The 18,644-nt window shown below is 41.9% G+C and overlaps 2 protein-coding genes across 6 annotated transcripts in view; both read left to right on the forward strand.

The window, feature by feature from the left end:
• Nucleotides 1–1,724: 1,724 nt before the first annotated feature.
• Nucleotides 1,725–4,853, forward strand: LOC139568487 (E3 ubiquitin-protein ligase RNF135-like). 3 transcript variants are annotated; one of them, XM_071390334.1, is made up of 5 exons: nucleotides 1,725–1,858; nucleotides 2,329–2,527; nucleotides 2,764–2,865; nucleotides 3,011–3,149; nucleotides 4,171–4,853. In XM_071390334.1, exons 2-5 carry the CDS (start codon nucleotides 2,336–2,338, stop codon nucleotides 4,725–4,727), a joined length of 990 nt encoding a protein of 329 aa, XP_071246435.1. In that variant the 5' UTR covers nucleotides 1,725–1,858; nucleotides 2,329–2,335; the 3' UTR covers nucleotides 4,728–4,853. The 3 variants fall into 3 exon arrangements, with proteins under 3 accessions (XP_071246435.1, XP_071246436.1, XP_071246433.1); XM_071390335.1 differs by lacking the exon at nucleotides 2,329–2,527 and having other exon boundaries at nucleotides 1,744–1,858; XM_071390332.1 differs by lacking the exon at nucleotides 1,725–1,858 and having other exon boundaries at nucleotides 2,175–2,527.
• Nucleotides 4,854–4,953: 100 nt separating this feature from the next.
• LOC139568488 (mitochondrial Rho GTPase 1-A-like) overlaps nucleotides 4,954–18,644 on the forward strand; it is a 28,516-nt gene continuing 14,825 nt past the window's right edge. For all 3 annotated transcript variants that reach the window (XM_071390336.1, XM_071390337.1, XM_071390338.1), the window contains exons 1-11: nucleotides 4,954–5,338; nucleotides 11,791–11,849; nucleotides 12,110–12,191; nucleotides 12,354–12,397; nucleotides 12,495–12,548; nucleotides 12,666–12,718; nucleotides 13,370–13,478; nucleotides 17,398–17,499; nucleotides 17,619–17,717; nucleotides 17,882–17,990; nucleotides 18,225–18,348. In XM_071390336.1, the coding sequence (XP_071246437.1) occupies nucleotides 5,302–5,338; nucleotides 11,791–11,849; nucleotides 12,110–12,191; nucleotides 12,354–12,397; nucleotides 12,495–12,548; nucleotides 12,666–12,718; nucleotides 13,370–13,478; nucleotides 17,398–17,499; nucleotides 17,619–17,717; nucleotides 17,882–17,990; nucleotides 18,225–18,348 (872 nt within the window). In that variant the 5' untranslated portion in view covers nucleotides 4,954–5,301. The remainder of the gene's footprint in view (nucleotides 5,339–11,790; nucleotides 11,850–12,109; nucleotides 12,192–12,353; nucleotides 12,398–12,494; nucleotides 12,549–12,665; nucleotides 12,719–13,369; nucleotides 13,479–17,397; nucleotides 17,500–17,618; nucleotides 17,718–17,881; nucleotides 17,991–18,224; nucleotides 18,349–18,644) is intronic.

An 18,644-nucleotide genomic window follows, 5' to 3' on the forward strand; every position in this document is an offset into this window, starting at 1 on the left:
GCATTTAATTTGAATGTGTTTTGAATCTTCATTGTAACCACAATATAATTATGTCTAATGTTAGGATTTATGTTTATGCACTATAGCCTGCTACCATATTGTATGAAGATGAATATTGTTTTGTTACACACACACACTGTAACGGTCCTGACCTGTTTTATGTTGTTTTTGTATGTGTTTATGGTCAGGGCGTGTGTTTTGGGTGGGCAGTCTATGTTTTGTATTTCTAGGTTGGGTTTTGTGTTCGGCCTGGTATGATTCTCAATTAGAGACAGGTGTGTATCGTTTGTCTCTAATTGAGAGTCATACTAAGGCAGCCAGGGTTTCACTGGGGTTTTGTGGGTGTTTGTTCCTGTGTCCACACATGGACGGTTGAAGGTTAGTCACGTTTGTTGTTTTGTAGTTTTGTAGTGTCTTGTTTGCTGTTTTATTAAAAGATGGCTTATTTCCCTCAATCCGCATCTTGGTCCTATCCATGCTCCTCCTCGTCTAAGGGGGAGAACAACAATGACTGCCTTTACACACACACAAACAATACAGATGTATGTGTGTAAAGACTGACCAACATTGAGTGACAGGCCATAAAAGCTGTGGTCAATCTGGAGAGGGGAGGGGTGCATATCTCCAGGCCAACCAGGGAGGTTAGAGTACTGGACAATACCATATTAGGAACTGTTTGAGTGTAGAATCGACGGGAAGACACAAGACGGATCTAATCTACGCAACGACCAGATGCGGACATCTGAGAGAAGGGGACCAGTACCGGCGATAGGCTGAGCAAAGTTTAAACCGCGCTCAGTCTCTACTGTGATAGGCCATCAGACGCGTTGGAACTACGTCATCACGGTATAAGAACAGCTGTTTACGTACTTCCTGCCAGTTCCCTGTTTTACCCTGCGAGGTGATACAGCGAACCCGTATATACGAAAATTGCATTTGCCATTTATTGTTTGCGTTAATTAAACATAATTAAAGAAAGTTAGCAGACCTTGCTTTTTATTTATCCTGATACCGGATTTGTTACACGCAGCGTTCACACTAATGAGGGTCACTTTCATAGTCACTTTATAGATTTAGAATTATCATCACATGTCATAGAATTCAACCACAGATGCAGGGGTTTAGCAGTTCAACTTCAGTACTAGTCAATTAATCACTGACTGACTTTCAACTCAGAAGTGAGACAACCAAGGCAACGAAGCCAGCAGGGGGGCAACTGTGACATTGACATCATGGAAAATGTACAATGATGGCAATATTGTGAAGGGGAAAGTGAACACTGTGCCAAATGTGTAAAACCACTCTGATTACCTTAAAGGTCCAATGCAGCCGTTTTTATCACAATATCAAATAATTTCTGATAACAGTTATGTCCCTTACTATGATTGTTTTCAATTAAAATGGTAAAAAGAATTTAACAAATCAAGCAACAATTATGCTGGGAGTGGCCTGAGTGGGAGAGGAAAACTTAAAACTACCTGTTATTGGCAGAGAGGTTTGGAACTCTCTTTCTTATTGGTCTATTAACTCATTTACCGCTTGGTGACGTCACCAGCTTGGCCAAAACTCCATCCCACCAAAACAGGCAGACATTTCAGGCGGTCTTTTAAAACGGCTCTTACACTAAAGGTGCATTATTATAATTTCCACAACTGCACAATATTACTCCAACCATTTAGTGTGGAAATATATATACAATATTTAAATCACGTTTTTGACTGCACTGAACCTTTAAAGCAAAAAAGTGATCTGCACATCGTACACTTGAGAATACCAGGTTGGGCAAAAGATACAATCAGGTGGCAATGCAACCATGCTTTCAGTAGGAGATACATTTCTGGTTATAGACCGTTTTGAGGTGAGTGAATATATTAACCAGAAACATGGCAGGCTTGGAAAGTGTCAAATTTTTTAACAATTATAATACAACCAACAGACGTTATACACGACAAGTCTACAGTTGCATTCATTGACATATTCTAATTACACCTCTCTCAGCAATGAGTATCAGCCTCAAGACACACACACACACACACAGACTGTATTTCCCGGCTTTCAAACACACACACAGAAAGAGAGAGATAATTAATTAGGTGATGTTTATTAATTAGGTACATGTATTTTTTCTTCGAGAGGGAAAATCCCGTTCAGGAAATTTGCAATCTGTTTTACTGTACTTTCGGTTTCAATTCATGCATTCTAGCCTACACACCGAATCGCAATGGCGTTACTACTTGAAGAACTTCTTACAGATATAGAAAATTGTCTCACATGTTCAGTATGCTTTGACATTTTCACTGATCCAGTGACTTTAACTTGTGGCCACAGTTATTGTATGAAATGTTTAGAGGATTGTCTACGTGGAAAAGCGAAGACGAAGAAGGATTGTCCCGATTGCAGAGGAAAAATCCGACCAGGTTTTAAACTGCATAAAAATGTTACACTTTGTAACATCGTGGATGTTCATTACGACCATAAACGTTTTGCATCCACTGAAGAATTTACAAAAGGACACGAAATGGAAGCAGTAAGTTATTATAGTTTTTTTTATTTTATGAACAGAGTATGCTTATTGACTCCTGTCACGATCAAAACGTCGCTACATAATAACACGGAATTTTAAATAGGAATAAATCAGGTTAGAGGATTCACTTTTATGTTTTACCGTTAACAAGTGCACAACTGTAAATAACTTTATAATAGTTATCAAATAGTAGAAATAGTTTAATTGTATTATATGATATTACATTATTTAATTGTCAGGACTTCAAAGAGGATAAAGCTGAAGAATGTGTGGCTTCACACTCACAACAGACTGATATCAACAGACCATCTGAGCTTGGAAGTACTGTTCAACAGCAACAGGTAAACTTTCCAGATACAGTATTTACAGTAGGCTACAACTTCCTCCTTCTTAGTCGGTTTTCCTTTTTAAAGATCATATTTTTTAAAGATCATATTTTTTAAAGATAATTTTCATGCTCCTGTGTTGTCTTATCTTGTCATATAGATGGAGGCCCCTGTTGTTATAAATGACACAAGCTCAGAAGTGACAGATGACAGGTGTCCTGATGTCCCAGCCTCCCATGATGGTCGGGTTCAGGAGTTGCCCATCTCCCCTCCCTCAAATGACAGATACAGGGCTGAAGGTAGACTGTAGAATATTTCCTATTCTTTAGTCTCATTTGAATATTACTCCTTATAATGTACTGATTACTGTAAATATAATGTGCTGTTTTCACCAATCAACCACTAGATGGGGTAGCCTATATACAATATAGCCATTCAACTATATCTGTGTCATTAGAGTACATCAGATACCAGTGGTGTAAAGTACTTGAATAAAAATACTTTAAAGTACTACTTAAGTAGTTTGGAGGAGGGGGGGGGGGGGGGTATCTGTACTTAACTTTTTATATTTTGGACTACTTTTACTTCACTATGTTCCTAAATAAAATAATGTACTTTTTACTCCATACATTTTCCCTGACACCAAAAAGTACTGGTTACCTTTTGAATGCTTAGCAGGAGAGGAAAATGGTCCAATTCACACACGTATCAAGAAAACAATCCAGGTCATCACTACTGCCTTTGATCTGGTGGACTCACTAAACACAAATACTTTGTTTGTAAATGACGTTGGAGCGTGCCCCTAGCTATCCGTCATTTAAAAAACAAAACAATTGTGCTGTGTAGTTGGCTTAATATAAATAATTTGACATGATTTATACTTTTACTTTTGATACTTAAATATATTTTAGCAATTACTATTAATTTTGATACTTAAGTATATTTAAAACCAAAGACTTTTATTCAAGTAGTATTTTACTGGGTGACTTTCACTTTTACTTCAGCCATTTTCTATTAAAGGAAAACTCCACCCAAAAACTATCTTTTGGTATTTGCAAAATGCATCATACAGGGATGATTTCTGTATTTGCTGACAAGCAAAACATTGTGGGACTTTGTCAACAATGAACTAATGAGACAAATACCAAAATACAGTTTTTGGGTGAAATGTTCCTTTAATGTATCTTTACTTTTACTCAAGTATGACAATTAGGTACTTTTTTCCATCATGGTCATATACAGTAGGCTGAAAACTTTAGTACATTCATCTAATGACTTCAAGCTAACATTTTGTCCATATCTGGCCATGTCTGTCAACAGGCTTCGCCCCTCCACCCCATCCCCTGCCTGGGGCCAGCTTCTCCTGGCTCACCTTCAACCCAGCCCAGGGCCACAGGTGCCTGAACTTCCTACCCAAAGAGCACAAAGTGGTGACCAAGAGGACGTCCTCTGCATGCCACGACGGCCGCTTTGACATCAGCCAGTGGATGGCGGAGCAGGAGTTCAGTGAAGGCTGCCACTATTGGGACGTGGATACGTCGGCGAGCGTGGGCTGGGCTGTCGGGGTTTCCTACCCCAACATTGGCCGCAGAGATAAGCTGGGTCGCACAGCTAACTCCTGGTGCCTGGAGTGGAGCAGGGACAAGCTGTGCTACTGGCACGATAACATAGGGGAGTTTATCAAACATGGCTGTCCCAGTATCGTTAGACTGGCTCTGGATGTGACGAATGGGACCTTGTCGTTTTATAGCCTGTCTAACAGTCAGACTCTGCTGTATTGTGTGGAGGAGGGATTCACAGAGCCAGTGAGGCCAGTCTTCTGGCTGTTTGGGCTGGAGCTAAACAATGCTCTGACCTTTCCTCCTTGGGTGTCATAAGGTGATGTGAGGATGGGGACAACATAAAGAGTTGTCTGTTTATCAATGAGAAAATAAAATATTTAGTAATGAATATATTTAGCACAATATTCCTATTAGAGGTCAAAATAAAATGACAATCACCTATATTTTTGTATGTTGCTTTTTTATTTCACCCAAAGAATGTATGGAGTTTTGCGTTGTTATATTAGCTGTACAATATTTGTCCCCTCGCGCGCCTCGTTGGAGGCGGGTCGTAACTTCAGGTTCAGGCTAGCTTGTGCGGTCGTAACATTCAAGTTTGTGTGCAGACGAATGACTAATAATATCAATGTCGACAGTATCATCTAAGATTTATGTCTGAGCGGTTAATTATTTCAAAGGAGCCGTTCGGTAATATCATTCCGTGCAGGGCATTTACTACGAACGCAGCGCGGTGTCAGTTAGGTTTATGTTGGTGAAGCTCAACTGGGAAAATGCAAACGTAAGCCAGGCCAGATAGCTGAACGCTCGCTGGCTGGCTGTATTCAACCACACGAGAGCATAAATGATTTCATGAACGAATTTGCAGAGTTGGTCTTCAACAGTGGTGAAGATGCGGAAGGACGTCAGAATATTACTGGTGGGAGAGCGTAAGTGGATTTGTTTTGGTCTACTCTGTAATTAGTTCTGTTTTACTGTCGAGCCCGAACCTACATGCATGACAGCCAGCTAGAGGAGCGCGTGATGCTGATGAAAGGACTCGGAGGAATAACCTTTTCTAGCTAGCTGTGTTCCACTAGGTTCATCCAGTTTTATAGCTAATGTTACACTACCACACACACCATGATGTTAACTACACTACTCAGTTAGTAGTGTCATAACATAGCTATCTAGCTAGTATCCTAAACAATATGATGTTTAGATCCAAGTGACATTGGCTATTTACCATCTGCAATTGATGTTGACTAACTGCCTGTCGACATGACATGTTTGTCATATGAATGCATGGATTGCCTTTGCGATCTAAGCAATTTGCTCTAACTAAATGTCAGCTTTAGTTAATGTGTTCAAAACATTCACTCTGACTCACCTAGGCAGCACCTGTCCACTTTAAAGATACGCTACATGGCCAAGAGTATGTGGACACCCCTTCAAATTAGTGGATTTGGCTATTTCAGCCACACCCTTTGCTGACAGGTGAATAAAATCAAGCACACAGCCATACAATCTCCATAGACAAACATTGGCAGTAGAATGGCCTATTCTGAAGAGCTCAGTGACTTTCAACGTGGAACTGTCATAGGAGGCCATCTTTCCAACAAGTCAGTTCGTAAAATTGCTGCCCTGGTCTGTTATTGGGAAGTGGAAACGTCTAGGAGCAACAACGGCTCAGCCGCAAAGTGGTAGGCCACACAAGCTCTCAGCACGGGACCGCCAAGGGCTGAAGCGCGTAAAAATCGCCTGTCCTCAGTTGCAACACTCACTACCGTGTTCCAAACTGCCTCTGCAAGCAACGTCAGCACAAGAACTGTTCGTCGGGAGCTTCATGAAATGGGTTTCCATGGCCGAGCAGCCGCATGCACACAAGCCTAAGATCACCATGTGCAATACCAAGCATCGACTGGACTGGTGTAAAGCTCGCGGCCATTGGACTATGAAGCAGTGGAAACGCGTTCTCTGGAGTGTTAAATCACCATCTGGCAGTCTGACAGTCAAATCTGGGTAGTGCCAACTGTAAAGTTTGGTGGGGGAGGAATAATGGTCTGGGGCACGTTTTATAGTTTGGGCTAGGCCCCTTAGTTCCAGTGAAGGGAAATCTTAACACGACAGCATAAAATTACATTCTAGACCAGTCCTGGGCGATTATTTTCCATGGAGGGCAACATTAGAATATATTTTTGCCATCGCGTGCCAGAATCATATTACAGGATTATACATCATGTATATGACTGTGTTGACAGATATATCTACTGTAAATCATATCCAGATATGCTAATTATTTAACTTTTTTAACATGCACAGAAATAAACCACATTCATGTTCTCCTTTTGGTAGGTATTTTCATTATTAAACATGCAATGAACTACATGGAGGGAAAAGTACACTGCATTCAGCACCACGGACAGAACTCTTGTTAACGGGATTGCACAAAAACACAAGAAAGAGAGAGAGCTCAACATTACATTTAAACTACTCAGTGTGAGGAGTGAAGTCTCTGATGGGCATTGACTAGAGCAGTGAAGTCAGGTATAGTTTCTGATGTCGCTATGCGCAGGATTGCTCAGAGGTGAGAGTCAGTAAGAGATGATCTGTGCCTTGACTTGTTATATTTCATCACTGAAAATGTCTGTTCACATACATAGGTTGACCCAAACAGTACAAACATCTTCTGAGCATGACTCCTAATCTTTGGAAGGTTTTGTTCATCGAGAGATGCATAGAACCTCGTCAGTGACATTGTTCTGAATAGTTCTCCAATCACTGCATCAGACTGAAGATCGATAAGCTCAAGTTGCAGGTCAGTGGGAGCATTATCCGCATTGAAGGTGAAAGGAGAGGAAACCAACAGCATGTCGTTTTCCAACACTTTGAAATCCTCAAAACGACAAGAACGCACTGTTCAAAGCACGCAGCAGCGATGTATAACGTTACTTCTCCCGCTGGTCATCTGATAGGGAACAGACTAGTAGTGTTGGAAAGTGGGTGAGATTGTTGGCTGCAACTTGGCGGGTCAGGAGGAGTAATTTTCCCTTGAAGGCTTTGACACGGCTGTACATCTAATGTGGAAAAAGACCAAAAAACACTCTACATTGTTTACTTTCCTTTTCTTTTTGAAAAACAATGTTTGTGCTATTTCTAGCTAGCTACTATTTGTAACTGTGAAGTGTATCAGCCTGTCAGTCACTGTGTCCTCGTGCAGTTATTTATACGTGCCATCAAAATAAATGTCCCACAAGCGTTGGGAGTTAAATCATTAAACAAAGGCGAGTATTCATTGGGCTTTTAATTTGAATAACAAATACGTTTTTCAAAACTTTACTATTGCAAAATCTTTGATCTGAGCATGATTCCCTTCCAACTTTGTGGCAACAGTTTGGGGAAGGCCCTTTCCTTTTTCAGCATGACAATGCCCCTGTGCACAAAGCGAGGTCCATACAGAAATGGTTTGTCGAGATCGGTGTGCTAGAACTTGACTGGCCTGCGCAGATCCCTGACCTCAACCGCATCGAACACTAATGCTCTTGTGGCTGAATGGAAGCAAGTCCCCGCAGCAATGTTCCAACATATAGTGGAAAGCCTTCCCAAAAGAGTGGAGGCTGTTATAGCAGCAGTGGGGAGAGCAATTCCGTATTAATGCCCATGATTTTGGAATGAGATGTTCGACAAGCAGGTGTCCACATACTTTTGGCAATGTGTATGATTCTCTCTAATAACAGGGTTTCTTATACAGTGCCTTCGGAAAGTAAGACCCCTTGACTTTTTCCACTTTTTGTTAGATTACAGCTTTATTGTAAAATGGATTAAATAAAAAAAAAAAATCCTCAGCAATCTCCACACAATACCCTATAATGGCAAAACGAAAACAGGTTTTTAGAAATGTTTGCAAATTTATTAAAAATAAAAAAACACCTTATTTACATAAGTATTCAGACCCTTTGCTATGAAATTGAGCTCTGGTGCAACCTGTTTCCATTGATTATGGAATGGAGATGTTGAGATGTTTCTACAACATGATTGGAGTCTGCCTGTGTTTAAATTCAATTGATTTGACATGATTTGGAAAGGTACACACCTGTCTACACCACAGTTGACAGTGCATGTCAGAGCAAAAACCAAGCCATGAGGTCAAAGGAATTATCCGTGGAGCTCTGAGACATGATTGTGTTGAGGCACAGATCTGGGGAAGAGTACCAAAACATTTCTGCAGCATGGAAGGTCCCCAAGAACACAGTGGCCACCAAGACTCTTCCTAGAGCTCGCCACCCGGCCAAGCTGATCAATTGGAGGAGAAGGGCCTTGGTTAGGGAGGTGACCAAGAGCCCGATGGTCACTCTGACAGAGCTCCAGAGTTCCTCTGTGGAGATGGTTGTCCTTCTGGAAGGTTTTCCCATCTCTGCAGCACTCCACCAATTAGGCCTATATGGTAGAGTGGCCAGACAGAAGCCATTCCTCAGTAAAAGGCACATGACAGCCCGCTTGGAGTTTGCCAAAAGGCACCTAAACACTCAGACCATGAGAAACAAGATTCTCTGGTCGGATGAAACCAAGATTGAACGCTTTGGCCTGAATGCCAAGCGTCACGTCTGGAGGAAACCTGGCATCATCCCTACGGTGAAGCATGGTGGTGGAAGCATCATGCTGTGGTGGTGTTTTTCAGCGGCAGGGACTGGGAGACTAGTCAGGACCGAGGCAAAGATGACCAGTGCAAAGTACAAGGGAGATCCTTGATGAAAACCTGCTCTAACGCGCTCAGGACCTCAGACTGGGGCGAAGTTTTACCTTCCAACAGGACAACGACCCTAAGCACACAGCCAAGACAACGCAGGAGTGGATTCGGAACAAGTCTCTGAATGTCCTTGATTGGCCCAGCCAGAGCCCGGACTTGAACCTGATCAAACATCTCTGGAGAGACCTGAAAATAGCTGTGCAGCAGCGCTCCCCATCCAACCTGACAGTGCTTGATAGGATCTGCATAGAAGAATGGGAGAAACTCCCCAAATACAGGTGTGCCAAGCTTGTAGCGTCATACCCAAGAAGACTCGAGGCTCTAATCGCTGCCAAAGCTGCTTCACCAAAGTATTGAGTGAAGGGTCTGAATTCTTACAGATGAAGTCGGAAGTTTACATACACCTTAGCCAAATACATTTAAACTCAGTTTTTCACAATTCCTGACATTTGATCAAAAAATTCCCTGTCTTAGGTCAGTTAGGATCACCACTTTATTTAAAGAATGTGAAATGTCAGAATAATGGTAGAGAATGATTTATTACAGCTTTTATTTCTTTCATCACATTCCTAGTGAGTCAGAAGTTTACATACACTCAATTAGTATTTGGTAGCATTGCCTTTTTAAATTGTTTAACTTGGGTCAAACGTTTCGTGTAGCCTTCCACAAGCTTCCCACAATAAGTTGGGTGAATTTTGGCCCATTCCTCCTGACAGAGCTGGTGTAACTGAGTCAGGTTTTTAGGCCTCCTTGCTCGCACACGCTTTTTCAGTTCTTCCCACAAATTTTCTATGGGATTGAGGTCAGGGCTTTGTGTACCTTGACTTTGTGGTCCTAAAGCCATTTTGCCACAACTTTGGAAGTATGCTTGGGGTCATTGTCCATTTGGAAGACCCATTTGCGACCAAGCTTTAATTAACTTCCTGACTGATGTCTTGAGATGTTGCTTCAATATATCCACATCATTGTCCTTCCTCGTGATGCCATCTATTTTGTGAAGTGCACCAGTCCCTCCTGCAGCAAAGCACCCCCCAACATGATGCTGCCACCCGTGTGCTTCACGGTTGGGATCGTGTTCTTCGGCTTGCAAGCCTCCCCCTTTTCCCTCCAAACATAACAATGGTCATTATGGCAAAACAGTTCTATTTTTGTTTTCATCAGATCAGAGGACTTTTCTCCAAAAAGTACGATCTTTGTCCCCATGTGCAGTTGCAAACCGTAGTCTGGTTTTTTAAAGACAGTTTTGGAGCAGTGGCTTCTTCCTTGCTGAGCGGCCTTTCAGGTTATGTCAATATAGGACTCGTTTTACTGTGGATATAGATGTTTTTGTATCCGTTTCCTCCAGCATCTTCACAAGGTCCTTTGCTGTTGTTCTGGGATTGATTTGCACTTTTTGCACCAAAGTATGTTAATCTCTAGGAGACAGAATGCGTCTCCTCTCTGAGCGGTAAGACGGCTGCATGGTCCCATGGTGTTTATACTTGCGTACTACTGTTTGTACAGATGAATGTGGTACCTTCAGGCGTTTGGAAATTGCTCCCAAGGATGAACCAGACTGGAGGTATACCATTTTTTTTCTGAGGTCTTGGCTGATTTCTTTAGATTTTCCCATGATGTCAATCAGAGGCACTGAGTTTGAAGGTAGGCCTTGAAATACATCCACAGATAGACCTCCAATTGACTCAAATGATGTCAATTAGCCTATCAGAAGCTTCTAAAGCCATGACATAATTTTCTGGAATTTTCCAAGCTGTTTGAAGGCACAGTCAACTTAGTGTATGTAAACTTCTGACCCACTGGAATTGTGATACAGTGAAATAATAATCTGTCTGTAAACAATTACATGGTTCATGCACAAAGTAGATGTCCTAACCGACTTGCCAAAACTATAGTTTGTTAACAAGAAATTTGTGGAGTGGTTGATACACTTAGGTTGGAGTCATTAAAACCTGTTTATGTACATTTCCGACTTCAACTGTATGCAAATGTGATATTTCTGTTTATTTTTAATACATTTGCAAACTTTTCTAAAAGCCTGTTTTTGCTTTGTCATTATGGGGTATTATGTGTAGATTGATGAGGGGAAAAAACGATTTAATCAATTGTAACGTAACAAAATGCGGACAAAGTCAAGGGGTCTGAATACTTTCCAAATGCACTCTAATTGTTTATACAGGGACCCAGGGCTCTATCTTTCACATTTGCTAAATTCAATTCCCTTCCCTTCTAAAGCAAAGCCCTATTGTGATTTAGTAAGCTGTCAAGTAGCTCTCTCTGGCCACGAATGGGCTTAGAGCCAATGCTCATATCTTAGATTTGAGAGGCAAGTTGGTGTAGGAGACCAGGGATAGTGATGCTGCTGCAGTGAAATATTCTGTCTCACCTTGTGTGTGAAGCACAGAGAGAGACTGCCAATTTGTACAAGGCAAGCCTATCTCTTCATGCTATCTATGCTGTTTGAAGTGTGCAGAGAAACAATGCATGACAGGCTGCAACTCTAAAACATTTACTTTACATAAACATGATAATAATGCAATATGAAGTGAGGATGAGCAAATTGCCTCTTCCTCTGCCAATTCTAGAGTTGAAAAGAAGCATTGCCAGGCGGGACACACAGCCTATATGACTTCCTCCTTGTTTTTTCCCCCCCGACAGCCAAGGTGGGGAAGACTTCCCTGATCATGTCCCTGGTCAGCGAGGAGTTCCCACAGGTGGTACGTAAAGAAGCTTCCTGTAACCTCTGTGTTTATTAAATAGATTTATTCATGTCTTTTCAGCCTATGAAGCACTTTCCTCAGAGTGCTTTGAGTTGTATCGGGTAGACGGATAACTCCCCGTGGGAGATGCACGTCTTGATGATCAGCAGTAGTACTAATAAACAGTTATACATGCATTACCTATGTAGAATGTACATTTTGAGTATCCCATTGGTGTCTTTTTATGATGGTCATCCTTGGTTGGTTCCTTGTAACAGGTGCCCTACCGGGCTGAAGAGATCACCATACCGGCAGACGTCACCCCAGAGAGAGTTCCTACACACATAGTAGACTACTCGGGTACTGTAACTGTAACTAACAGTGTAGCTATATAATGTGTACCTTATCTCTGTTGCACTATGCAAACCATGGGTAAGCATGTTACTATTCAAGCCATGTACACCGAACTACTACACTAATACTGTCCTGTTGTTCACTAACTGCGTGTTTTAACTCGCACAGAGGCGGAACAAACAGATGAGCAGTTGTCTTCAGAGATATCAAAGGTAATATTAGAATCAATGTCCAGTATTGTAGAAAGATGTGTGTAGAGATTTGAGTACTGCCGAGTCCAGATTGTAATGGTTGTCGCTCCCTTTACAGGCCAATGTGATTTGCATAGTGTACGCCGTCAACAACAAGAAGTCCATTGAGAAGGTGAGTTTAGCCATAGTACTTGAAGTACTGTATGCACATTATGTTATGATATCAGCCAGTTCACACTCATGTTTGCTTTTTGTAATGTTGTATCTTCACCATCTTGTTTTCCTTTAGGTGACCAGCCATTGGATTCCACTTATAAATGAAAATACAGACAAGGACAGCAGGTAGGGGATACAGTCTAGGTTTAGTTGTGGTTCTTATGGGTGGTTTGTATGTAGCCCAGTTCCTGCATGAGCTTTGCAATGGTAACGCTATCGTCTTAATGACCTATGACATGAAGAGTATGGGGGTTGCAGTGTAGTAGTGGTATCCAATGGGGTATGTGTGTTGCAATACTCAACCACTACCAGGGTTTACCCAACTGGGTCACTGTAAAAGGCACTCTACATGAAGTTACATGAATGCGGTTTCTCCTAAATACATGATAGATGCATGGATGTTTTCCTAAAGTTTTGAAAGAGGAGATGGGCACGTGTCATAGACACAAGTCCACGCTTTTCACAACGAGTCATTTCAGTAAATGTACACATTTTCTCAGTAGAACAGCAGTCTAGAAGTACAACAAGTCATGGTGGGCCGAGCTTCATGCATGCAGACCCACCACTTGATCATATTATTTCTAGGAAGTGCAATTGAGATCAAAAGTATGTGTTTTCCGAGGGAGACTTCACCAGAATACAAAACTATCACACACTACAATTGCATGATTTGATGTATGGATTGGGAAAACAGCCCTGAATGTACAGCTTTAAGACCTAGTAAATAACTCTATTTTAAAGCAATCTAATCAACCATTTACAACCCTCCCCCTATAGGGTTCCTGTCATCCTGGTAGGGAACAAGTCTGACCTGGTGGAACACAGCAGCATGGAGACCATCCTGCCCGTCATGAACCAGTACACTGAGATAGAGACATGTGTGGAGGTGAGACTGCCAGAGGGCTTCTGTACTGAGTCACCGACTGTGTTGTAGCACTGTGACTTCACTACCCAGAGTAGTGATGCATCGCCAGATATTGCATAGAGGCTGCTGGGTAAAAGCCACTGACCTACAGTGGTTCGTCCTTTTAAAAGTAGCAGCGTACTGCAGCACAGCTTGCATGGTGCCGCAGAATTCTATGGCACGTTATTTAAGTGTCAACCACTGTCACCATTAATGCTAGTTAGTGCTAGTTTGATCAACAGAGGGCGTCTTTGAAAAGCATTTGATAGCCTTCAATAGTGGCTGTATTAGAGAATTTCATATCTGTTTTTGTAAGAACATAGTATATGGGACTGATCTTAATTAATTTGATTAATGTTATGGTGGTTCTATTCCAAAAAACGAAAAGCCCTCTGGGTTTCGGTTAAGATGGTATGGAAAATATGGCGCTGTACAACGTGACTGTCGGGAGTAGGCTACATTACTGGGCTATTGAGCTAAAGAATCCCTGTGTCGTGCTGGCACGTGGGAGACCGGGGTTCAATTCCCCGACGGGGAGGAAGGAGTAGGCTGTTCTTGTAAATAAGAATTTGTTCTTAACTGACTTGCCTAGTTAAATAAAGGTTACACTAAGAGCATAACATTTCTATACCCTAATTGTGTAATTCTAGTCTAACCAATACCCAAACAGAGATTCAGTGAAAATAAAAAATCTCATTGATTTATCAAGACCAGTCCCCATGCCTGTCTCAGAGCAGCGCGAAACGGTGCTAAAATAGTTGTAGGCTATTGCTTCAAATCCTATTGCTTCTAATTTCAATATGCTCTTTAAATAAATAAGACCTACACCACTTTCAACAGCACATTACTCAACACTAGTGAGACTCATGTCGCCTACGGTAGACCTACAGTATATTGAAAAATATGACGTGACTCTCCGCTAATAATTTTATATAGAGGATTCTAAATTAAAACCAAAAGCCGCCTCATGGGTCTCCCGGTACGGGTATTGAACCTGCAACGCATTTTGCGCTGCGATGTGGTGTCTTAGACAGCTGCTCCACCAACACAGAGAGGTGTTGGTAAAGGTATATTGTCCTGCTAATAGCCCATAATGGGCTATTATAATACTGTACATGGTGTCCAAATCAGGATAACCAAAACATTTATTTTTTAAAGACTATCAGAAAGAGTGTTGGTACTTATTTATTTTGATCCAAAGCCATGAATGAGTGAGTCACGAAAGTGAGCGATTGTAATCTGAATAAAGGACAAAATAATATTTGTAAAGGCCAAAACATTTATTTGTGTTTTTAGAGGGAGAGAAACGCTGGGCCAATTGTGCGCCGCCCTATGGGACTCCCAATCACGGTTGGATGTGATGCATAATAATACTTTTTGTTGTATTATTTGTTTTGTCTTTTTTGGTAGATTAAACTCAAGTTGTAACCAATCACGGCCGGTTGTGATACAGCCAACCTAACTAAGAAATACATTTGACGATAGAATTCTCCCCCTACCCTCCTAGGCAAGTCTATTGTCCAGCTACCTGCTAATAGCCATAATGGCGCTGTATAACATTACCATGTGTGTTTCAAAGAGTATTTTCCAGTAAGCAACAATTCGTTTACCTTCATTAGACAACTTTGTTCCAATATATTTGTAATTCAGTGATATTTATTCCCATAGTAATTCGTTATGGATCCTAAACTAAATAAACATCAGCATTTTGAAAGAGTTTATCATTATTTTATTAATGAAAGCATAAAGATGCTGATGAAGAAATACTGTATATGCTTTTACATCTGGATCATAAAGCATTTTAAAGATATAAGCCACCTGCATTTGTTTATTAGGTTATAGCAGAACAGCAGAATGGTCCAGACGGCCCTTGCTGTGCCGGGGTGAGCAGTTAGTCAAATTCTGTTGTCAGAAGAGGAATGGAAATGTCAGGGTGACCTGATGAACCTGCCAGGTATATTGACTCTGCCTGTCGAAGGTGGAGTTCTAGAGCTCACAGGTGTGCCTGGCATGGATTGTGACTCCATCTCGTTCCTTGCCCTCTTCAACGCGTCATTCTCCGCCTGACTCTCCGCCAATGCCGCCTTGCTCTGGACCAATGCATCACCTGTTGCCCGTATCTCTGCCCTCAGAGAATTATTATCTTTCTGCTGGTCTGCCTTCGATGACTCGATCTCGGTCTTCAAAGTTTGAATCTGATCCATGTGTATCAGATCGGCAGATTGGTACCGCGACTCCAACACACAAATGCTGCGTACACATTTAAAAAATCTAGCAAAACTAACCTCTTTCTTGGCAACCATGTGTTTTTTCGGTGCTGCCCGTTGTCCAGGCCTTTGTCCACTGATCTCCACGGATGGTTGTCGGCATTGCTGTATGCTCTGCAAAAACACATTCACTGCTAATTTTTAAGTCCTCTTGTGATTATGGTCCTAACCCTGGAATGGGTAGCACCATAGAAAGAAGCTGGCTTGATGAAAATGATGTACATTTTGTCTGTTCTCTTTGGTCGTAATTACTTGTTCTTTTTTTTGATGATGATGATGAACAGCTCGTTTTTGAATGGTAAGTGTGTTAAGGGTGGAGTTTGTGGTGGGGTGATGAGCACTGGAAAGGTGTGACTTTCACACCTACAATAGCTGAGCTATAAAGAGTCTGTTGTCCTGCTAATGAACTAGCTTGAACAGTTCCACTATCTATTAAAGATGTATAGCAGGGGTGGTGCTTATATTGTAGCAGTCCTTCTACAGCTATACAGCTTTTAGTGTGCTGCTGAAAGAGCTTACAAATGGCACATGTTGTTAATCTAAATCTGTAAGGTTTAAAGCTGGTCCCAGATGACATGCTCTATCTCTGTAGCTTTTTTCCTGTCATCATGCAGGGTGACAGTGAGTCCATACAAAGTGTATATAGTCTAAGACTATATGCTGTGCTTGTTTACTGTATATGTACTTATTTTCTATAGCCTATGTTGGACATTTATTTATGAGTATGACCTTCACCCAGACACTCTTCAACATTTTTCTCATGATGGCAATTCCATGGTTCAATCATGTGCTTAGCGTGACGCACGGGGTCAGTTTGGTATTGGTTTCAGTCTAGACTCTTAATGGAGCTATTGCTAAGGGATTTTCTATAGCTTGCTCAAGTCGGTATGTGAGTATACATGCATCTTTCAAGGAAAATCCATTAGGCCTAATAGACAGCGCTCCATGTCCAAGAGGTGTACTATAGATACGTTTGATTGTCAATTCAAGGAAACAGACTTGACAATCAAACTGATCCAACAAGCCTGGAGTTTGACCCCCATGGCTCTCCTCCACCCAGCTAGCCATGGAGCCATGTCCACAGTTCAGCTTGGCTGCTAACTCCTCCATGTTTCACAGACTGTCTAATTAGTATTGGCTTATCCCTCAGACCAATCCCGGCTGGTCTGATCCTCCCAGGCCCCAGCCAGCAAGGTCACTATGGAGACCGATCTTGAACACTACTATACTCTACTGTAAACAACTCTCACTTTCCTGACCCATCTAGTGGAAAGCGAGCGAGAGGGAGGGAGTTTGCCGTGCACAGCTTAAAGATGGAATCCGTATTAGGGGGAACAGCGGCATTGTTTTTGTTTTTGTGGACAAAACGGAGGTGAGGTGCGCCGAGCAGCTTGCAGCGTTCATTGTTTGCAGTAACTTCTTTGATGTTGTAATATCCCAAATGGACGTGGCTGTTTCACCATTTTAAGGATTCCAGCTTTAAGTGCTTTCTGCACTGAGATATATATTTTTATGTATTTTAGTTCTGCACAGGAACTGCATAGTTTTTGATATGTTGGTAAATATATATATTATTATGAAAATTAATATTTTGTATGTTCTTCTTTCTGTACTTCCGTAACGTTTTTTTTTAGTGTTCAGCAAAGAACCTGAAGAACATATCTGAGTTGTTTTACTACGCCCAAAAGGCTGTCCTGCACCCCACTGGCCCGTTATACTGTCCAGAGGAGAAACGGGTAAAGAGTGAAGATGCCCTGTTGACAGAATGTTACAGAAATAAGAATTGTTCATAAAGTCTCACGTTTACTTTGAGGCCACCTGTGTCATTAGACTGTTGATTGGACTTGATTCCCAGATGAAGCCCGCTTGCATCAAAGCGCTGACTCGCATCTTCAAGATATCCGACCTGGACAACGATGGGATTCTCAATGATAATGAGCTCAACTTCTTCCAGGTGAGTTTTCAACTCTGTTGACTCTTGACTCCTACAGCAGCACAGCGCACATTTTTACAGCACTAACAAGTTCACTAGCCCTTTTTCTTTCAGGTGAAGGGTTCGAATAGTTATTTCAGTGTTTTCCTTGTCCGCTTTGGTGATTTGTGTGTGTGTGTGCGCAGAGGACATGCTTCAATGCCCCACTGGCATCCCAGGCCCTGGAGGACGTGAAGAACGTTGTGAGGAAGAACGTGATCGACGGTGTGTGTGACAACGGCCTCACTCTCAAAGGTATGCTCTATTGACAAAGGGAGGGAGCGAAGACAATGAACTTCCTGTTGATCCAAATGTGTGTCCTTTTCTGTTTCTTTGCCATCTCAGTCCTGCATTTCTTATCAAACTAGTCACACCTTTCTGAAGCACCATGTTTGAGCATGTTGGGGTATGTTTGAATAATGTCCCCATATTCCACATTCCGATCACACACACACTGTAGTTGACCCATATCATGGTGGTGGTCCTCAGGGTTCCTGTTCCTCCACACCCTCTTCATCCAGAGGGGGAGACATGAGACCACCTGGACGGTCCTCAGGAGGTTCGGCTACGACGACGACCTGGAACTCCACCAGGACTACCTGTTCCCACTCACGTGAGTGTGCTGCCTGTTTCTACACGTCCCACTACAACCTGTTCCCACTCACGTCAGTGTGCTGCCTGTTTCTACACGTCCACTACAACCTGTTCCTCCAGGGTGTGCTGTCTGTTTCTACACCCATACCAACAAACTATGTCCCCTATTAGTAGTGATGGGGGGGGGGGATCAATACAGTTTCATATTGGGATTTTGTTATTGATGAAATGTTGTATCGTTTTGACAATATCGCAAAATATAATTTTTGAGTTAGTTGGCTGTACCTGCACCAAAACTCCAGTATTTTTCATTCA

The sequence above is a fragment of the Salvelinus alpinus genome, chromosome 2 (assembly GCF_045679555.1).
Source record: "Salvelinus alpinus chromosome 2, SLU_Salpinus.1, whole genome shotgun sequence".
Taxonomy (NCBI): domain Eukaryota; kingdom Metazoa; phylum Chordata; class Actinopteri; order Salmoniformes; family Salmonidae; genus Salvelinus; species Salvelinus alpinus.